The sequence below is a fragment of the Mauremys mutica genome, chromosome 9, assembly GCF_020497125.1.
Source record: "Mauremys mutica isolate MM-2020 ecotype Southern chromosome 9, ASM2049712v1, whole genome shotgun sequence".
NCBI lineage: Eukaryota > Metazoa > Chordata > Testudines > Geoemydidae > Mauremys > Mauremys mutica.
In genome coordinates this window covers 12,065,550-12,082,076 of record NC_059080.1, presented here as the reverse complement: position 1 = coordinate 12,082,076, position 16,527 = coordinate 12,065,550, and the positions used below count along the sequence as shown (strand labels likewise).

General features: G+C 41.1%; 1 protein-coding gene across 6 annotated transcripts in view; it reads left to right on the top strand.

Annotated features, from left to right (window-relative positions):
• IL1RAPL2 (interleukin 1 receptor accessory protein like 2) overlaps nt 1-16,527 on the top strand; it is a 548,931-nt gene that overhangs the window by 397,291 nt on the left and 135,113 nt on the right. For 5 of the 6 annotated variants that reach the window (XM_045029380.1, XM_045029382.1, XM_045029378.1 and 2 more), the window contains one exon: nt 14,786-14,860. The exons of the other annotated variant lie outside the window; for it this stretch is intronic. In XM_045029380.1, the coding sequence (XP_044885315.1) occupies nt 14,786-14,860 (75 nt within the window). The remainder of the gene's footprint in view (nt 1-14,785; nt 14,861-16,527) is intronic. 6 annotated transcript variants of the gene reach the window in all.

Below are 16,527 nucleotides of genomic sequence, written 5' to 3'. Positions count from 1 at the left end.
TGGAAACAAAAGCTTCAGCTGTGCTGACTTAATTTTTTTTAATCAATGGGTAAAAATGGATAACTTTACATTTTGTCTCTAAGCATAATGTATACATCATGTAAGCATCAATTATCCACCCGCTCTCTTGACATCCCCTTTTGAAAAGATGATCCTTTTGGACTGCATACCAGTTTCCCAAGGGAATTGGTATGACTTGAGTCCTTTAAAGGTGGACAGGACAAAGTATGAGGGAATAAGCTGTAAGGAACGATCCTGCATTGGCTGAAGAAGAGAAAAGATGATCTAATGTGTCACACCGATAGCAAATTTCTGAAGTGCTATTAATATGAAATGATCTCTATCCTTTAAGACATTAAGATTAGCATTGTACGGAGATCTGTCAGAAGTTCACCCACATTCTGTGGGAGTGTCAGCACTAGTTTCCCAGTGTTCCAGAATTTTCCAGTGCTGCTTCCACCAGAAGTAGCCATGGAGGGAGCGCTAGATTAGACTGGCTATCAGGAATTTAACTGCCCTACGTTTAACCCTGCTTAGAGACGGTCCCCATGACATGATGGTTGAACTACCAGCAAGAGTTGGTGTTTTGTGCACAGCTGCGTGCCACCATTGCTGCCATCCATTGAGGCTTTGAAATTAATAATAAAGGGGCATAGGTATTAACAGTAAGACAATGAAAATCATAAGGGGAGACCTAAGAAGTATTGTGCCCTTATACAAAGTATCTCCTCCATGGATTTTGCAAAGCGTGTGAGTATTATCCCCATTTTACGCATGAGGAAATGGAGGTACAGAAAGGTTAAGTGACTTGCCAGCGTTCACACAGTCAGGCAGTGTTAGAGCAAGGAATAGAACCCAGCCCAGCTCATTTTTGATCCCCTGCACTAACTACTGCAGGTCAGGGCGGCCCAGAGGATTCAGGGGGCCTGGGGCAAAGCAATTTTGGGGGCCCCTTCCATTAAAAAAAGTTGCAATACTATAGAATACTATATTCTCGTGGGGGCCCCTGCGGGGCCTGGGGCAAATTGTCCCACTTCTCCCCCCCTGCCCTCCCCCCGGGCAGCCCTGCTGCAGGTTCCATCCAAGTCCCATTGAAAGGCTTTCCACTGGCTTTGATGGATATTGGCTCAAGCCGTAGGAATGCAGCCTCACCAGAGGGGAAAAGCATATGGTAATTACAAGCAGTATTTAGCGGCAGATGTAGTTTACAGTATGCAGCTCCTTGGGGAATGATTATACATTGTTAGAAGTATTTCAGTGTGGCTTATAAAAATAATCTGGGGGAAGCTCTCTGAAATCTGTGCTTCTTGTTTCAGTATCCACTGCAAATAAATCTTTAAAAATATATATTTGTATATATTGTAATGGCAATCAGGCCTGGACCCAGGACTTAAAAAGCTAAAGCACAAGCTTTTACAGTCTAAGCTAAAGCAAGGGGGAGTAATAGCTTTGTGGTTTGAGCATTGGCCTGCTAAACCCAGGGTTGTGAGTTCAATCCTTGAGGGGGCCATTTAAAGAACTGGGGTAAAAATCTGTCCGGGGATTGGTCCCCCTTTGAGCAGGGGGTTGGACTAGATGACCTCCCTGAGGTCCTTTCCAACCCTGATATTCTATGATTCCATGACTTAGACCTACATTTCCAAAAGAGACTAATGACATTAGGACCTTGATTTTTTTTTAACATCTCTCCCTCCCCCCCCCCCCAATTTCAGATCCCTTAAAGCAGCCTGATTTTCAAAAAGTTCTGAGCAACTGCGCTCTGAAAATCAGATCTCTTCAAGGTAACTCTAATGGGAAACATCCAAAAACCACTAGTCACGTATAAAAATGTAGGCCTAAATCATGTGGCTGGTATGCGCAGTAGACTCCTAGCCCATGTGGATCAGACCCAGAGGGAGATGCATAACACACTTGACGAGTGGGATACATTACTTGAAAGAAAAACGTGTACCTTCAATTTGCTTTTTACTGCATGGGGGTATTTATTATGGGCTTGCCCTTATGTACTTCCTCTCTTGTAGATGAAGCCGCAGCGGCTGCATAGATTGGCATTAATACTTCTGTTGGAGGTCGCATAATATTTTCACTATTCTATGACAGTTGTGGTAACAGTTTCTCATTTTTCAAACTCATTTCATAATGTGGCTAAATAACCTGTGGAGGAGAAAACAATTAGGGCCTGCTCCCGATGGCACTGAAATCAAAAGCAAAGCTCACGTTGAAGGCAGTGCTACACGATCAAGCAGCGCTGGTGAAATGTAGCTCTTTGCAGACCACCTGTGTACAAAGGACGGATGGTTTTGAGACTGGGGCACTGGTCTGGGGCTCAGGAGGTTTGAGTTGAATTCCTGACTCTGCACTATAACACTTCCTTTCTCCCGTCCTTCATCTGTCTGTATATTTTAAGTTCTTTGGGGCAGGGACTGCCTTTTAGTTTGTGTATGTGGAATGGGGCCCTGATTTCAGACGCACAACTATAGCATTTATCACACAGTTTCCCCCCCTGTATACATTTGAAAATGAAGCAATAGCAGCAGATTCTCTGAGGACAGTCAGTGGACCTTCCTTATCCCTGGCATAATTGTGATGTTGGCCGTAGATCAGTGATTCCCAGTGACAGAGAACTGGCAAGTCACATGATGCTAATTCTCCTGGCTTCCAGCTGGGAGAAACAGAACAGATGTGACGGGGGGAAGATGAAATGACAAGCTAGAATAACACAGGGTGATTGATATATATTTTTTTTAAAGGCCCAAACTCTGATTGCATTAAAGACCACTAAAATGTGTTGTTGTTTTTTCTGTTCCATGGAGGAAATAGCCGTTATTGCCAAAGAGATGTAACACAATTGCAAATGAAAAAGGGTGGTCTGCAGGGGAGATGGTTCTATTAACATATGGCCTGCTCTGTGAAAAGGTTTGGGAGCTCCTGCTGGTGATCCCACCTGGCCATCCATCTGCAGTGGCTGTTCCAAAGGATTTGCATCGCTGCAGGTGGCACAGTTGAAAACCATGGCTGATATTTCAATTCTCTCTGCGGGCAATTCACCCCTGTGTAGAAGGCCAGCACAAGGTCTATGAACCATTTTAATCCACTTTAAATCAGGTGTAAGTGGGATTTGAGTGATGTATAGGCTTTGTGCTGATCCTCTGCATAGTGCTGAATTTCATCCTTTGGGAAGAAAAGTGGATCAGGATGATAGACTTTACAAGCACTGAGCTGGAAGCTCAGTTTTCTGAGAAGAAAAGCCAGAGATGTGCATAATAATGTTAATCATCTCAGATTATTTAGTATTCAACTGTCTTCCACTGGCCAAAATGATTCCATCACAATATATTATATATATTTAATATAAGATTTTTAGTTTAAATGAATAATGAATTGGCTTGAGTTCTTTGAAAATAACACATTAAACCCCACTCTGTAGCTAATAAGTCTTGTCACTGGGATTCCATTTCAGTAGAGGAGTGCACTGTGCATGAGTAGTCTGATTGGTCATGGAATATTAATTGGTTGTGGACTGCAGACTTTGGTGCTCTGCCTTCAGGTTGACAAGAATGATAGCTTTCATTTGCATGCAAAAGCACCAGCTGTCCCTTCAAGATGGATGATGAGACCCCGCTTCATCCATCACTATTCTTTACTTTTTTATAAGATGAAAAGGCAAAAAAAAAAATTAAGAATCCTGAAAGATAAAATGTGCTCTGCAGATCTCCTTGAAATGAAGGGTAACTTCAAGCATCTTCTCTCCACTCAAAGTCCAAGGGAAATATTTTGAGTGCACATGAAATGGGGTGGTGTCCTTTTGTGTGGAATGTATGTTTGGTTCATTTAAATAAAGTGCACTCTTGATTGAGATTTTAATTAATTGTACTGGGGGGAAATTAATATCCTTTTTAATAGCAATTTGCCACACCTTTTTCTCCACCGCATATAAGAATGCAAATTTTTATTTCACTATGTGAATATGCATAATGTGATCCTATATGAGAACTTTAAAAAGTTAGCAGGAAGAAAGGTGTGTCAGCACTGTAAGAAAGAGATAATTACATAGCATTCTGTTAGCGTAAGAAGAACCCTGCCATTACTGAACATACATTCTTCCAGCACCTACCCTCCAATGCACATTATGACAGCACCTCTATTAATCCTTTGAGAGGCCCATCCCATCATTGGCATCAGTGTGTCACATCAGGAAATCCAGATTCCCAGCTGCTGCTGCTATTATTATTGAACATGTATAATAATTACATTATTACTTTTACTTTTCTACAGAGGAAATTGCCGTTATTGCCAAAAAGATTCGGCAATAATTGCAAATGAAAGGCAGTGACACTGTACAAATATATGGGAGATGGCAGTCTCTGCCCCAAACAGTTCACAATCTACAAAGTGTTAATCTTTCCAGATTATCTCCCCAGCAGGGCCACCCGGGGGAGGAGGGGCAGATGGGGCAATTTGCCCCAGGCCCCACAGGGTCCCCCACGAGAATATAGTATTCTATAGTATTGCAACTTTGTTTTATGGAAGGGCCCCCCGAAATTGCTTTGCCCCAGGCCCTCTGAATCCTCTGGGCAGCCCTGCTCCCCAGAGACCACCCAAACCATATTTCATTGTGTACATTCCTCAAAAATCCCACCATGTATTTTTCCAGTGCACTACAAAACTTGGTTGCCTCCTAAATGGGTAACAAAAGACCTATTTGAGTCATGCAGCAGGAGCTACAACCTGGAAGATCTAACTGGCCAAGCTAGTTACTTATACACCTTTTTCTTAATTTTTTTTCACAACACAAATAAAGCTTCTCTAGTATCTGAAGGGAGTTGACTGTGCTGCTGTTCTTCCCTTTTATTCAGGGCACAAAACCACCCAGATAGCTGTGCAGGTGCCATGGTGACTGGAACCACATAGGTACGAAGATTGGGGGATGAGATCCTTGTTCTGTGGTGGTTCTCACACAAAATGCCACGCTGTACATTTCAGAACTGTGCAGTAAATTACACCCTCAGCTGCTGTTGCTGCTTTTCAGTTTAAACCATATTTTTAGAGCAGGCTTTGGAACATCCTAGTTTGAAGAAGGGGTTCTGGGTGCTGCTCTGGTCCTGCAACAGCAGAAGCTCTTGGGACATCAGGAAAAGACAGCTGACTGCCTGTTTGGACTCTATACAGTAGAACCTCAGAGTTACGGACACCTCGGGAATGGAGGTTTTCTGTAACTCTGAACAAAGTGCAGTTCAGGCTCCAGCTCCAGCCACTGACACTCCAGGCCAGGCTCCAGCAGCAGCAGTTTCTTCCCCTGGGTCAGACTGAGTTTTGCAAGCTTGTCCCCCTCCTGGCCAGGGGAGGGTGAAAACAGATTGTCCCCCTCCTATCTGGGGTGGATGGGTGAAAGCGGTGCAGACCCCAGCGCTGCTCCTGTTCTGACGGCTCTGGGAGCCTGGGGCTGGCAGCACCAGCATCTTCACCGCCTCGCTGTAAGTGGCTGCCCCCCTTCTCCCCCGCCGTGGGGACAGAGGTAGGGGTTGGGACAGGCAGCCCAGGTATGCCGACCTTTGAGATGCAAGACAGGCACAGGACAGTATTTGCTCTTTTTTTTTCCGGTCTCCACTGCTGCCTGGTTGGTTACTTCCAGTTTCACATGATGTCTGGTTTACCAGTGAGTCCATAATGCTGGTGTTTGTATCTTGGAGGTTCTACTGTATGTAGAGACCAGGGGCTCACTCTTTTCTTTGCCACTGATGCAGTCTCTCCAACAGACATATGTTCCAAGCTATTGAGGGTTTTATAGGTTAATACCAATACTTACCAGTAACTGACCAAAAGCATTGGTATGCCACAAAAACACCTCCCTTGATCTGCACTTCAGCGTATGTGCGGCATCTTTCTTAAAACTGTAGTCAGGCCCCATCTCCTTCTTATTTACTAAGAGTCTGTAAGAAGATCCATTTATTTACTGTTGACATAGGTTGTTAATGCTATCTACAATCCTCTTCTCAGAGGTGTTGCAAAGAAATAATTGTAATGTAGATACTGTCCAAACTCTGAAAGCAGGTTCATGTACCTGCTTTTAGATAAAGTTAGCAGGAGGTGATAATGTGGGTCTGGCCCATTCTGGCCTGTGTTCTTTAGCTCCATCATTCCAAGAGCTGTATTTCCTACCTGAGTAATATCAATGGTATAGAACTTTGTCACAGGATGATGATGTCTGGCTTCCAGGCAAATGCTGAGACATTTATTGAAATTAAGTGTTAGATGTTTATTTTCAAAGCTGGATACATCATCCTTTGACAATACTGTATTACAATGACTTTATTTCCATTACAGCAGAAGACTGATGCATGTATAATCATGTTGTCAGATTGCTATGACTGTGGCATATGGCAACAAAACGTTACTGTTCTGAGTAACTGCATTTTGACTGACTTGTAGAAGAGACTCACTACGGCTAATCAGAGAACAGTACCTCCATCTAGACACAGCTTCACAGAGCAATATTTTTATGAATGAGCTGTTTACTTGATTCTCCACTTCCTCTCACCTTGTGTGGTAATTCACATCTGTGCCAAGAATGTAAAATACTACCGTTCTGATTTGGTAACATAACCTACTGGTGCCTGTGTTACAAACCTAATCTGTGGTTGGTTAGTTAGTACCCATTACGCCTCTGGCATTTAAGGCAGCGACAAAACTCCTCCATTCCTGTCTGTTTCTGGCAAGTCTTTCAATGGTTCCTGTGGAGGGTATGTCCGTTGCAGTCAGAACTAGCAAGCTTTGGTTCTTTAGAACAAGCTGCAGCAGCTCATGCTTTTTAGCTTTGGTGGTCCTGGTTCAAATTCCAGATATGTCAGGCAACAAGTTAGCTGTCCTGGGACCTTCATACACCCACTGTGCACTTGGCACTTACAACACACAATACAAAAAGAAGAAATTGTGTCTGAAATGGATTATTGCTTCAGTCATGAAGAAATCTGCTGGCACATGGTGGGATTTTCAGTGGAGTCTACAGGAATTAGGTGCACCAAAGTGGATTGGTGGGAGTCATAGAAAGGATTAGGTGAAAGCACAAAATGCTGTGGGGTACATTAAAGACACGTTGGTTTATTAAGTGCCCTGACTTTTTTGTTTCCCCTTTAAGAAAGGATAGAAATCAGAGCAGCTTTCCTCTATAAAGCTGTTGAGGGAATTAAAGGAATTGCTCAGAGAATGAGGTATATCTGAAATGAGGAAGTGGTATAATGCTGTGTTTCACTTAGCAACAGGTGATGTCTTGTTAGCACACTGATGTATCATTTTGCACATAGTTCCATATTCATCTATGGTATGAATGTTATAACATCACTGCCAAGACTTTAGATGCCAGAATAGATCAAAGCCATGTATATTTGACTGAGGAGTGAACAAAAGATTGATTTGGGGTATGAGTTAGTTTCCTATCAAGGATTTGGCATGCCATAATTTTCTCCAGAGGATGCTATTCAAACGCACCAGGTCTGCTGTCAGAAGGTATTCCAGATTCTTGACTGAATGGTAATGGATGCTTTGTTAATTAATGGTGGGAAAATGCCAGGTCCCTTGATTTAAGAAAGTTGGCATTTAATTGTCTCCTAGAAGAAATGAAGCATTTTTCTCTTGCTTCCCCTCGTTCTGCTACATATCCAGATAATTTATCCTTTCTTCATTTTCAATTACATTTACAAATACTCATCTCAGCAGAAGCCTTCATGGCAATACAACAGACTGCCAAATGTAGTTATTGGTGTTCATCACATCTATCAGTAGGCAGCAGCAGTAAAAAAGGTGGGGAGACAAGATCTGAACATGTCCCACCCCAATGAGAAATTCCTTCCTTTAAATACATTTTTAGAAACCTTTGTTCTACAAAGTATTCCATTAAGTCACTTCCAGGATGGGGGTCTTCAAGTCTTAAGCATCTCATCTCAATGGATGAGCCTCATTCTGTTTGCGCACTGTTTCTACCCTGGCATAACTTCACTGACTTTCACAGAGAGATTCCTGATTTACACGGACATAAATGAGAGCACAGTCAGGCCTTACAACCTGAATTTGCTCATTTTAACCACAAAATAAAATGCAGATTGTGCCAGATAATTAATTGCTAGATAGTTGACATTTAATTTATTCTGATGCAATATGACTTTTCTTTGCAATGTTTTTCTCTTAACTACATCAGATTAAATTTGTGGGGTTTAGGAAAGGATGGATCTTCCTTACCAATTCAGAGAACAGTTTCATAAGGATGACTGTAACCTAAGCTCTTCCAGACAGGAGAAATGCTATTTGTTCAATAAAGTTTTCTCTTATACATGTGTGCTTATGGTTCTGTATAAATAATAGCTTAGCATTAGTACTTATGGAAGAATTTCTGCATAAATGAATGGACTCCACACTAATGTAATAGGGAAATTAAACACTTCCAGTAAAGTCAGTGTTTGTGGAAAGTGCTTCCCTTGCTGATCTAAACAATTCTTTATAATGTCCTGGAAGGTTGACACGGGGCCTACTCTGAGGTATGTGGATTCAGTCTATTTAGCCCAGAGCCATCCTCCCTAGCAAATGGTTTTGTGTACTTGCTTCTGAAAAAAACTGTTGTTGGAGCATTTGTAAAGGTCCCCTCCAATTACTGTCTAGACTGCTGTCCGGTATTGCTCCTTACTAAACCAGCTGAATATTGGTATTAATATCTACATGGGAACGTCCCCATCAGCGAGCCCCATTATATACTTGGAACCTATAATATGTGTCTCAACTTCACCATTTCCTGAAAGGCCTGCTCCAATCACTGTTCCGCATTTCTTCTCACTGTTGCACGATGTGGCTCCAGTTAATTGGCCTCTCCTGAAATTTGCCTGTCTCCTTTTCTAAAGCACAATCCCCCTCTCGTGGTAGAACTGTATTTTGAGAACAGGTTTGTGACGAGGAAAGTTGTTCGCTTCAGGCTGAATCATACTATTGCAGCAGTTCTGTGTTATACTGATTGACTTTGAGTAGATGTCACTTTTACATTATCTGAATAGTGTGATATTGAGAAAATCCCTCTCAACATGGATGAAGGAATGAGACACCAGGGATCATTGTTTTTATGACCAATTATGGTAGAAAAGAAGTAGCCTGAAGAAAAGGTTCATTACTATAAATAAATCAAATGGAGTATTAAAAGGACCCCATTCTCTGTACCCTGTGTCCAGCTGTTCACTGCATCCATTGAAATGCTAATCCAAAATTTCCAAATCCTCTTTATTTTAGCACTTCCCATCTGAGTGTCCTGCTTTACAAACAGTAATGAAATGAACCTATCTCTGTGCAGTTATTACTATTTATTTGTATTACAGGAGAGACTAGAGGCCCCAGTTGAGATCAAGGCTCCATTGCTCAGGCACAGTAAATACACATACAAAGTGGCTGCCCCCAAAAGCTTACACTCTAAATAGAAAAGACAGACCATTATTTCCTTTATTCAGATGGGAGGTCCAGGGAGATCAAGGAGTGAAATCCTGGATCTGTTGTAATCAACCCGAGTTTTGCCATTGACTTCAAAAGGGTCAGGACTTCACCCTAAATTGTTTACTCGTGGTCTACACAGAAGTCTGTGGCACAGCTGGGAATTGAACTCAGACCTCCTGTATCCCAGCCTAGTGCCTTAATAATCAGACTATCCTTTCTCACCAAAGAGAAATTCAGCTGGCTAAATATTGACGAGCACAGAGATTGTGACTTCCCGAAGCTCACTCACTAATTCACTTGCAGAGCCAGTAAAAAAGCCCATATCTCCTGCCTGTTGGTCCAGTGCTTTCAATGCTTGACTGTGCTCCGTCTCTGACGACAACATGTTTTGTGGCCATAAGAAAAGAATTAAGAGTTGATTGCATAAAGTGAAGGAAATAAAAATAACCTGGGCTCCCAAGAAAGATTGCATCGTGTAAGGTTTCTGCAAGCTATGCAAAAAGTTATACCTATAGAATCATAGGACTGGAAGGGTCCTCAAGAGGTCATCTAGTCCAGTCCCCTGCACTCATTGCAGGACAAAGGATTATACCTATGTGCAGCTTTGTGCAAGAGATACTCAGTCCTCTAAAGAAGAATCCTGTGTCATGTACCATTGAAATCATACTTGAGTTTTATTATTATTTAAAAGTCCAGGTGTTGCTATCAAACAGGAGTGAAAATAAATATGGGAGGAAACAGCACTTCAAACAACCTCCTAGTAAGCAAATCACTAAACAGCCTTGGGGAATGTCCACCAAACTCTGAGGGAAGACAGACATTACCAGGTGCCTCTGGGTAAAGAAATTTGCTTCCAGAGCTTAACATCAGGCACCTGTGACTTTAAGCTATGCCCGGGGTAATGTCAATGGTGAGTTGATTGTGCCATCAAGAAAGGACACTTCATTCAACCCTCATCCTCATTGCTCATTATACATTGTAAAACCTACATTTGCATAAACGATTTCAGGGAAAATAATTCTGTCTTATTCTCAGGATAAAATTTCAGAATGTTAAGTAAAGGCAAATGAGCTCCTTAATTTGTGAGCTGTCTTACCAGAGATAGCATCTCACTAAAGGAGAACCATATGGCCCTATGAATGTATGCATCTGGGAATTTTACTATATTCATTGCAATGGCTTTACCATAAATGATGTTGCCCCGGGCAACCCAGGGGCATGTGACATTCATAGGGGGTTAAGAAGATAGAGGCAGTACTACCCAAGCCCCTCCAGTGGCAATTAATGAAGGTTATCTTCATATTTTTTGACAGAGGAATAGAAGCATGTTTAATAATAGGAAGCATGTTTGTTATGCATATAGTTGGTTTACTTAAAGTGGATTGGTGGGAGTCGTAAAAAGGATTAGGTGAAAGCACAAAATGCTGTGTGGTACGTTAAAGACATGTTGGTTTATTAAGTGCCCTGACTTTTTTGTTTCCCCTTTAAGAAAGGATAGAAATCAGAGCAGCTTTCCTCTATAAAGCTGTTGAGGGAATTAAAGAAATTGCTCAGAGAATGAGGTATATCTGAAATGAGGAAGTGGTGTTTATGGACTTGTGTCAGGAGCAGAGATCATAAGCTTTATATGAGAATTCCTTGCAGCCAAGGAAACTTTATACTATCTTATTGGTTGAAAAAGCTTAAAAGCAATTTTCAAAGGTCAAATATATAAATGGATGCTAGTCCCTTAAAATGAGACTAGATCTTCAATTCTGTATGCACTTGTAACATGTAAGTGCCGGCATTCCTCTACATTTTATTCTGAAAATCCCTTTTGGCCTCTTCAGTGCCTACAAAAATCTATCTGACACATTTCTGGTTCATTATAATGATTATCCTCTCAGAGCAATATGGAAAAACACCACAGTTTAAATACGTAACCCACATGAACACATTAAACCAGGATTCAGAGATGCTGCAGCTTTAACTCAGCAAGAAAAAGAGAAGCTCAACTCATTTAAATGGGGGCGGGGAAGAGAGAGAGAATGGTGAGTGAACATAAAATAAAACAAAGCCAAAACACATTGGAACGGCATGTGTGTGACTAGAACAACGAAAGTACCCAAAGCCTATGGGACACAGGAAGTTAAAACTCCATTTGGTACCAGAGATGAAAAGCACTAATGGAAGGGAAGCCTAAAGGTAGCAATGCATGCTAGAAAACCTACACAGAAACTAAACGAGGATAATAGACAAAATGGGGACAACTAGTAACACTATTCTCAAAACATAAAAGGGAAAATTCAACCATGGTGGAAATCCATTGATTTCAATAGCTTGATACCAGCAATGAATATGGCCCGACGGATCACATTCTAAGGTCACGTAAATTACCCCTTGGACATAAATCAGTCAAAATATGCTAATAAATGGCAATTTAGTCTGGCTTTTTTTTTCCAGAGGGCAGAATGAAATCTAGATTGAGAAATGAGCCATCACTTTGCACCTAGGCCTCAATTCTGCGAGTGCTCAGAAACTGGCAGGATCAAACCCTTAAGGCCTGTACCAAAGCGCCATTGAAGCCATGAGCACTGACTTCAGTGGGCTTTGGAAAAGGTCCTTATAAAGACTGCAACCAAAAACAGCTTCTCTTTAACTCCTGTTACTTTGACACTGAATATACTTGGTGCCCCAGACTTTCAGGCGCAGGCCAACAGGCTGGTGTGGGAGTGAGAGGGAACCATTCCTCCTGGGTAACAATGTATTTTCTATGGTTCTCCTAGAAGGATCATTGTTTTCAGAGGCTGGTGACCTCAGCAGAACCTTCTGCAGCCGGAGTGCTGTTGTATTCTTCCTATTCCTTTAACAATTGCTTCCTTCTGCCTCTTTCCATTGCGTCTACCTAGCACAAACAAGAACCAATAAAGAAACTAAACCAAAAGTGCAGAAAAACAATTTTATCAGCTTGTGTCTCTAGTGATGAGGTACCCTCCCAGCAAATGCTAGGGAGCACATCTAATCTTTGCAGTAAACTAAGGGACACCAACAGAGAATTTCACAAAAGAATTTTTTTTTATGATTGATAGCAGATTACATTTCACTTTATATACTTCTGGGTCAGTGGTTCTTAACTGTTTCTAACTTATTATTTATTGACAATTTCAAGAGAGGAATTGAAGTATAAGAAGAGAGGAAATCCTAACAATCACTGAATGAAAAATATAGTGCCTGCAGTGGGAAAGTATTGTCTGCCACTTCTCTTACAACACAATTACCTATCATTGCCCTCTTCTCCTGAACCTCTGTTTATCTGTATAGCTAAGCGATTTGGGGGCTGCTCTGCCTGAGTGTTAGCAAACCATTTAGCTCATAGCGTGGGGTCTACCATGAGAGCTGGGTGAAACTTTTTGTGCACCACCTTTTTGTGCAAAAAAAAAATGCAGATTCAGGTCAACCAAAACAACTAGCAAATTCAGGTCAATTTCAGTGAATTCTTGTGGTAAAAACAAATTTGTTTTGTAAACATCTAAATATTTCAATTCAGTGACTCTTCAAACCAATGGGGTTGGAGGATGCTGAGCTCCATAGTGAAGGCACTCAGGATCTCGATCACAACCATTGTCTGTAGCTGTGCTTTTCGCTGAAATACCCACAAAGACAGGCTGTGGTAGGAGGAGGTTTAAAAACCCTCTACAGGGGAAAATGCCTGTTTCTAATGATCAACACCAACATTGACTGTTGAGGGCACCTCTTACATGCTTGCTCTGCCATGACATCATTTGTTTGGGAAGAATAAGTCATTCAGAGGGGAGGTAAATCTGAAGGGTTAATAGTCAGGATTGACAGGTGAAAGGGACTATGAATGATCAGACCAGTATATAGCAGTCCAAAATAGAAGGAACAGAAAGAAACAGATTATGTAATAGGGGGAAACGTTATTTATGATGTTTATTATATAATATTAATACCTAACACTAGTGTAATGCTTTTCATTGTGCATATCAGAATGCCTTACATACAGGGAAAATAGCAGCTTGCAGATGCAGAAATTGAGGCACCGAGACTGACTCTGCATCCCAGATTAAGTGAGGCAGCACCAGGACTAAAACCCAAGTCTCCTGACTCCCAGTCCTTTGCCTATGACTTCTATAACTGATCTCCATTCTGTCACTTTTTATTTTCATTCTGGAATTGGGCATTGAAATATATCTTCAGAAAAGGGGGGAAATGTAAATTCCCTTAAAAATGTAAAACTTAAGAAATATAAAAAGGAGTGGGGCAGTATAGGTCTCCTAATATACATACATTCTGCATTATTATTTATCAAAATTAAAATACAGGTACAGCTGCCATGTGTTCTATACTTGCTGACTTCCCTATATACCCTATAGTTCCATGAGAGAGAGAGAGAGAGAGACACACACACACACAAAATATAATCAGTGTTGCATTGACTAAATGATACTTAGGTCCAGATCCAAAGCTCATTAAAAGCACTGGGAGTCTTTCCATTGACTTCAATGAACTTTGAATCAGGACCGAAGGGGGTTTTCTGTCTGTGTAGGAACACCACCTCCACAAATGACAGTAGCTATCTTGGCAGAGGCTTTCTTTTTCACTGACGTAGCTGTGTCTACGCACTGGGAGCTAGATTGACAGAGTTCCATCAGTCAGGTGTGTGGATTCTTTTCATACTGCTGACCAAGGTACAGTGCTTAATTTGTGCCAGGGCTGAGCCCTGGCACCTTTAGGCTTAGCAGTTCATAGCCCTGACACCTATGGGTTTGCTGCATCAGTTATGAATATAAAAACATTTCTTGTGTCTCCGCACCTAATAGCTTGAGCTCCGGCACCTCTTTCATTACAAATTAAGCACTGCCAAGGTAGCTCCGTCAACCTAACTTTTAAGAATAGACCAGGCCTTAAACATGCTCACTTCTACACCTGTGAGCAATCCAGTTCGTTACACACTGGGAGTGGTGTCACTAAAAAGTTAGGCATGTGTATTAGACTTTACAAGATCAGGACCTAAAATACTTAAAGGAAATTCATTCTGTTCAGTTTATTATTATCCAACAAAATGAAGACGACGACACACCCAGACAGAAGTCAATTTATTGTATCATATTTTAAAACGTAACTGCTTCCACTGAATCAATTGGCCACTAAGCCTGCTAGGGAATTGATACTGTATCGACAGCATAACAGCCAAGCAGCAACGTTGTGTAATAAATGTTTACATGTCATCAAGTCTGCAAATATTCAGTAGCTTCTGTGTGACAGAATCTTCCTCTAATTGTAATTTGTCTCAATTTTTCCATTACTTGTTCTCATTTTCTAGCTTTGCTCACCGACAAACCTCCAAAACCATTGTTCCCCGTGGAGAACCAGCCGAGTGTCATAGATGTCCAGCTGGGTAAGTCCCATATCAGTTCTGGTAACAGATGGGAAAAATTGAAAGGTTTATTGCCAGTTATTACATGCAAATCAATTTGCTGCTTCTCATTTTATAATGGTAGAATTTACTGCAACAGCAGTTTAAAGAAATAAGTTTGTGTAGCTTCAAGGAATGGCAATACTAATTGGTACCCTGAGTATTAAATATGCAGGGCTGCCGTTCTTTTGAGTGTGTGATTGATAAATTAATGGATGCCTTCATTGGTGCCTACACTGGTCAGTCAATGGTCACCGTGCATAGGAGACAAATATTTTAATAAAATACAGGATGGCGATCCTTTAAAAGATAAAGGGAAAGAATGCATTGTTTATTGGCAAGGTTCTTTGATGAAAACCTTTGTATTCTTTTGTCTGTCTCTTCTGCTAGCCTGAATGTGTCTGAATCTTAACCAGCCACAGACACTTGCGGTAACAGGAAGAAACTTTATAGACAGTTCTGCAAAGTGACCTTTTTGAGAGTAGTTAGCTGTGGGCCACATTGTTGCTGTGAGTAATAGTGGGATTTTGAGGTTCTGGTAGAAGTCTTGTCAGGTTGGAAACATTCCTTGTGTTGAGGTATGGAATTGCAAATACTGTTGAGGACTGAAGTGTGTGGGTTTAAGTTATAAAAGAAGCATTTGTTGTGACAGACTGTTAGCCTCATCATGCTTAAATTGAGTTATTTGCCTGACTCTGCTCTGGCTCTAGGTTTACACTGGAACAAGACCACTGAATCCTGATTTACACAATTATAAATGGAAGTAGGATCATGGTTTGAGATTGTTGCACAGATACCAGTGTGATAGGGCCATACTTTTTTAATATAAACCTACTGTTCTACATCCCAATTCAGTAAAGTTAACTTCAGGCTTGTGCTTAAGTGCATCCCTTTTCCACAAAGCACTTAAGCATGTGTTTAAGTCCCATTGAATGGAACTTAGGTCCTTGAATTGGACTGTCTGTTAAGTTGTGGACAATAATGTGAATCATTTATGACCTAAATTCATCTTAAAAATTAGCTTTCTACAGTTTGTATGGATTGCTAGAGAGAAGGCAACAGTGAATTCTGCCTAAAGTACCCAGGGCCAAATCCTGCCCTCAGATATGGATACTCCAATTATCTTAATTCGGATTTGTGTGCATGTGTCTGATGATAGAATTAGCTCCTTAGTGATGAAAACAAACACACATACACACACAGGTCCAAAGGGCATCATCCAAAACTCATTCTAATCACTGTCAGCTGAACGCCAATTCAGTTCCATTAATTACGCTCATAGATTTTACTTTTTTGGAAAAAAAATCAACAGAATTAATGAATCCTTCGAGGGTAGTGAAATGACCCCAAGTACATCAGTGAAACAAAGTAATACAAAACATGCACATCCTTGTTTCCTATATTCTTATTGGATCTTCCTTTCTAACCTCAATTCCCCCCACCTCATCTTGCATATCTAGCCCTTGCAGAATATTTCTTTGACCGGTTCCCCATACGAAACTATTTTTTTCTACTAGTAAAAAGTGTTGATACAAAAAAATCTCCTACCCCTGGGAGATATGTTGCAGTAATAGGATTTCAGAATATCTCTAGAGGGAAATAAAAGTCCTTGCATTTTTTTGTCCCACAGTATAATCCATTAGTTGTCC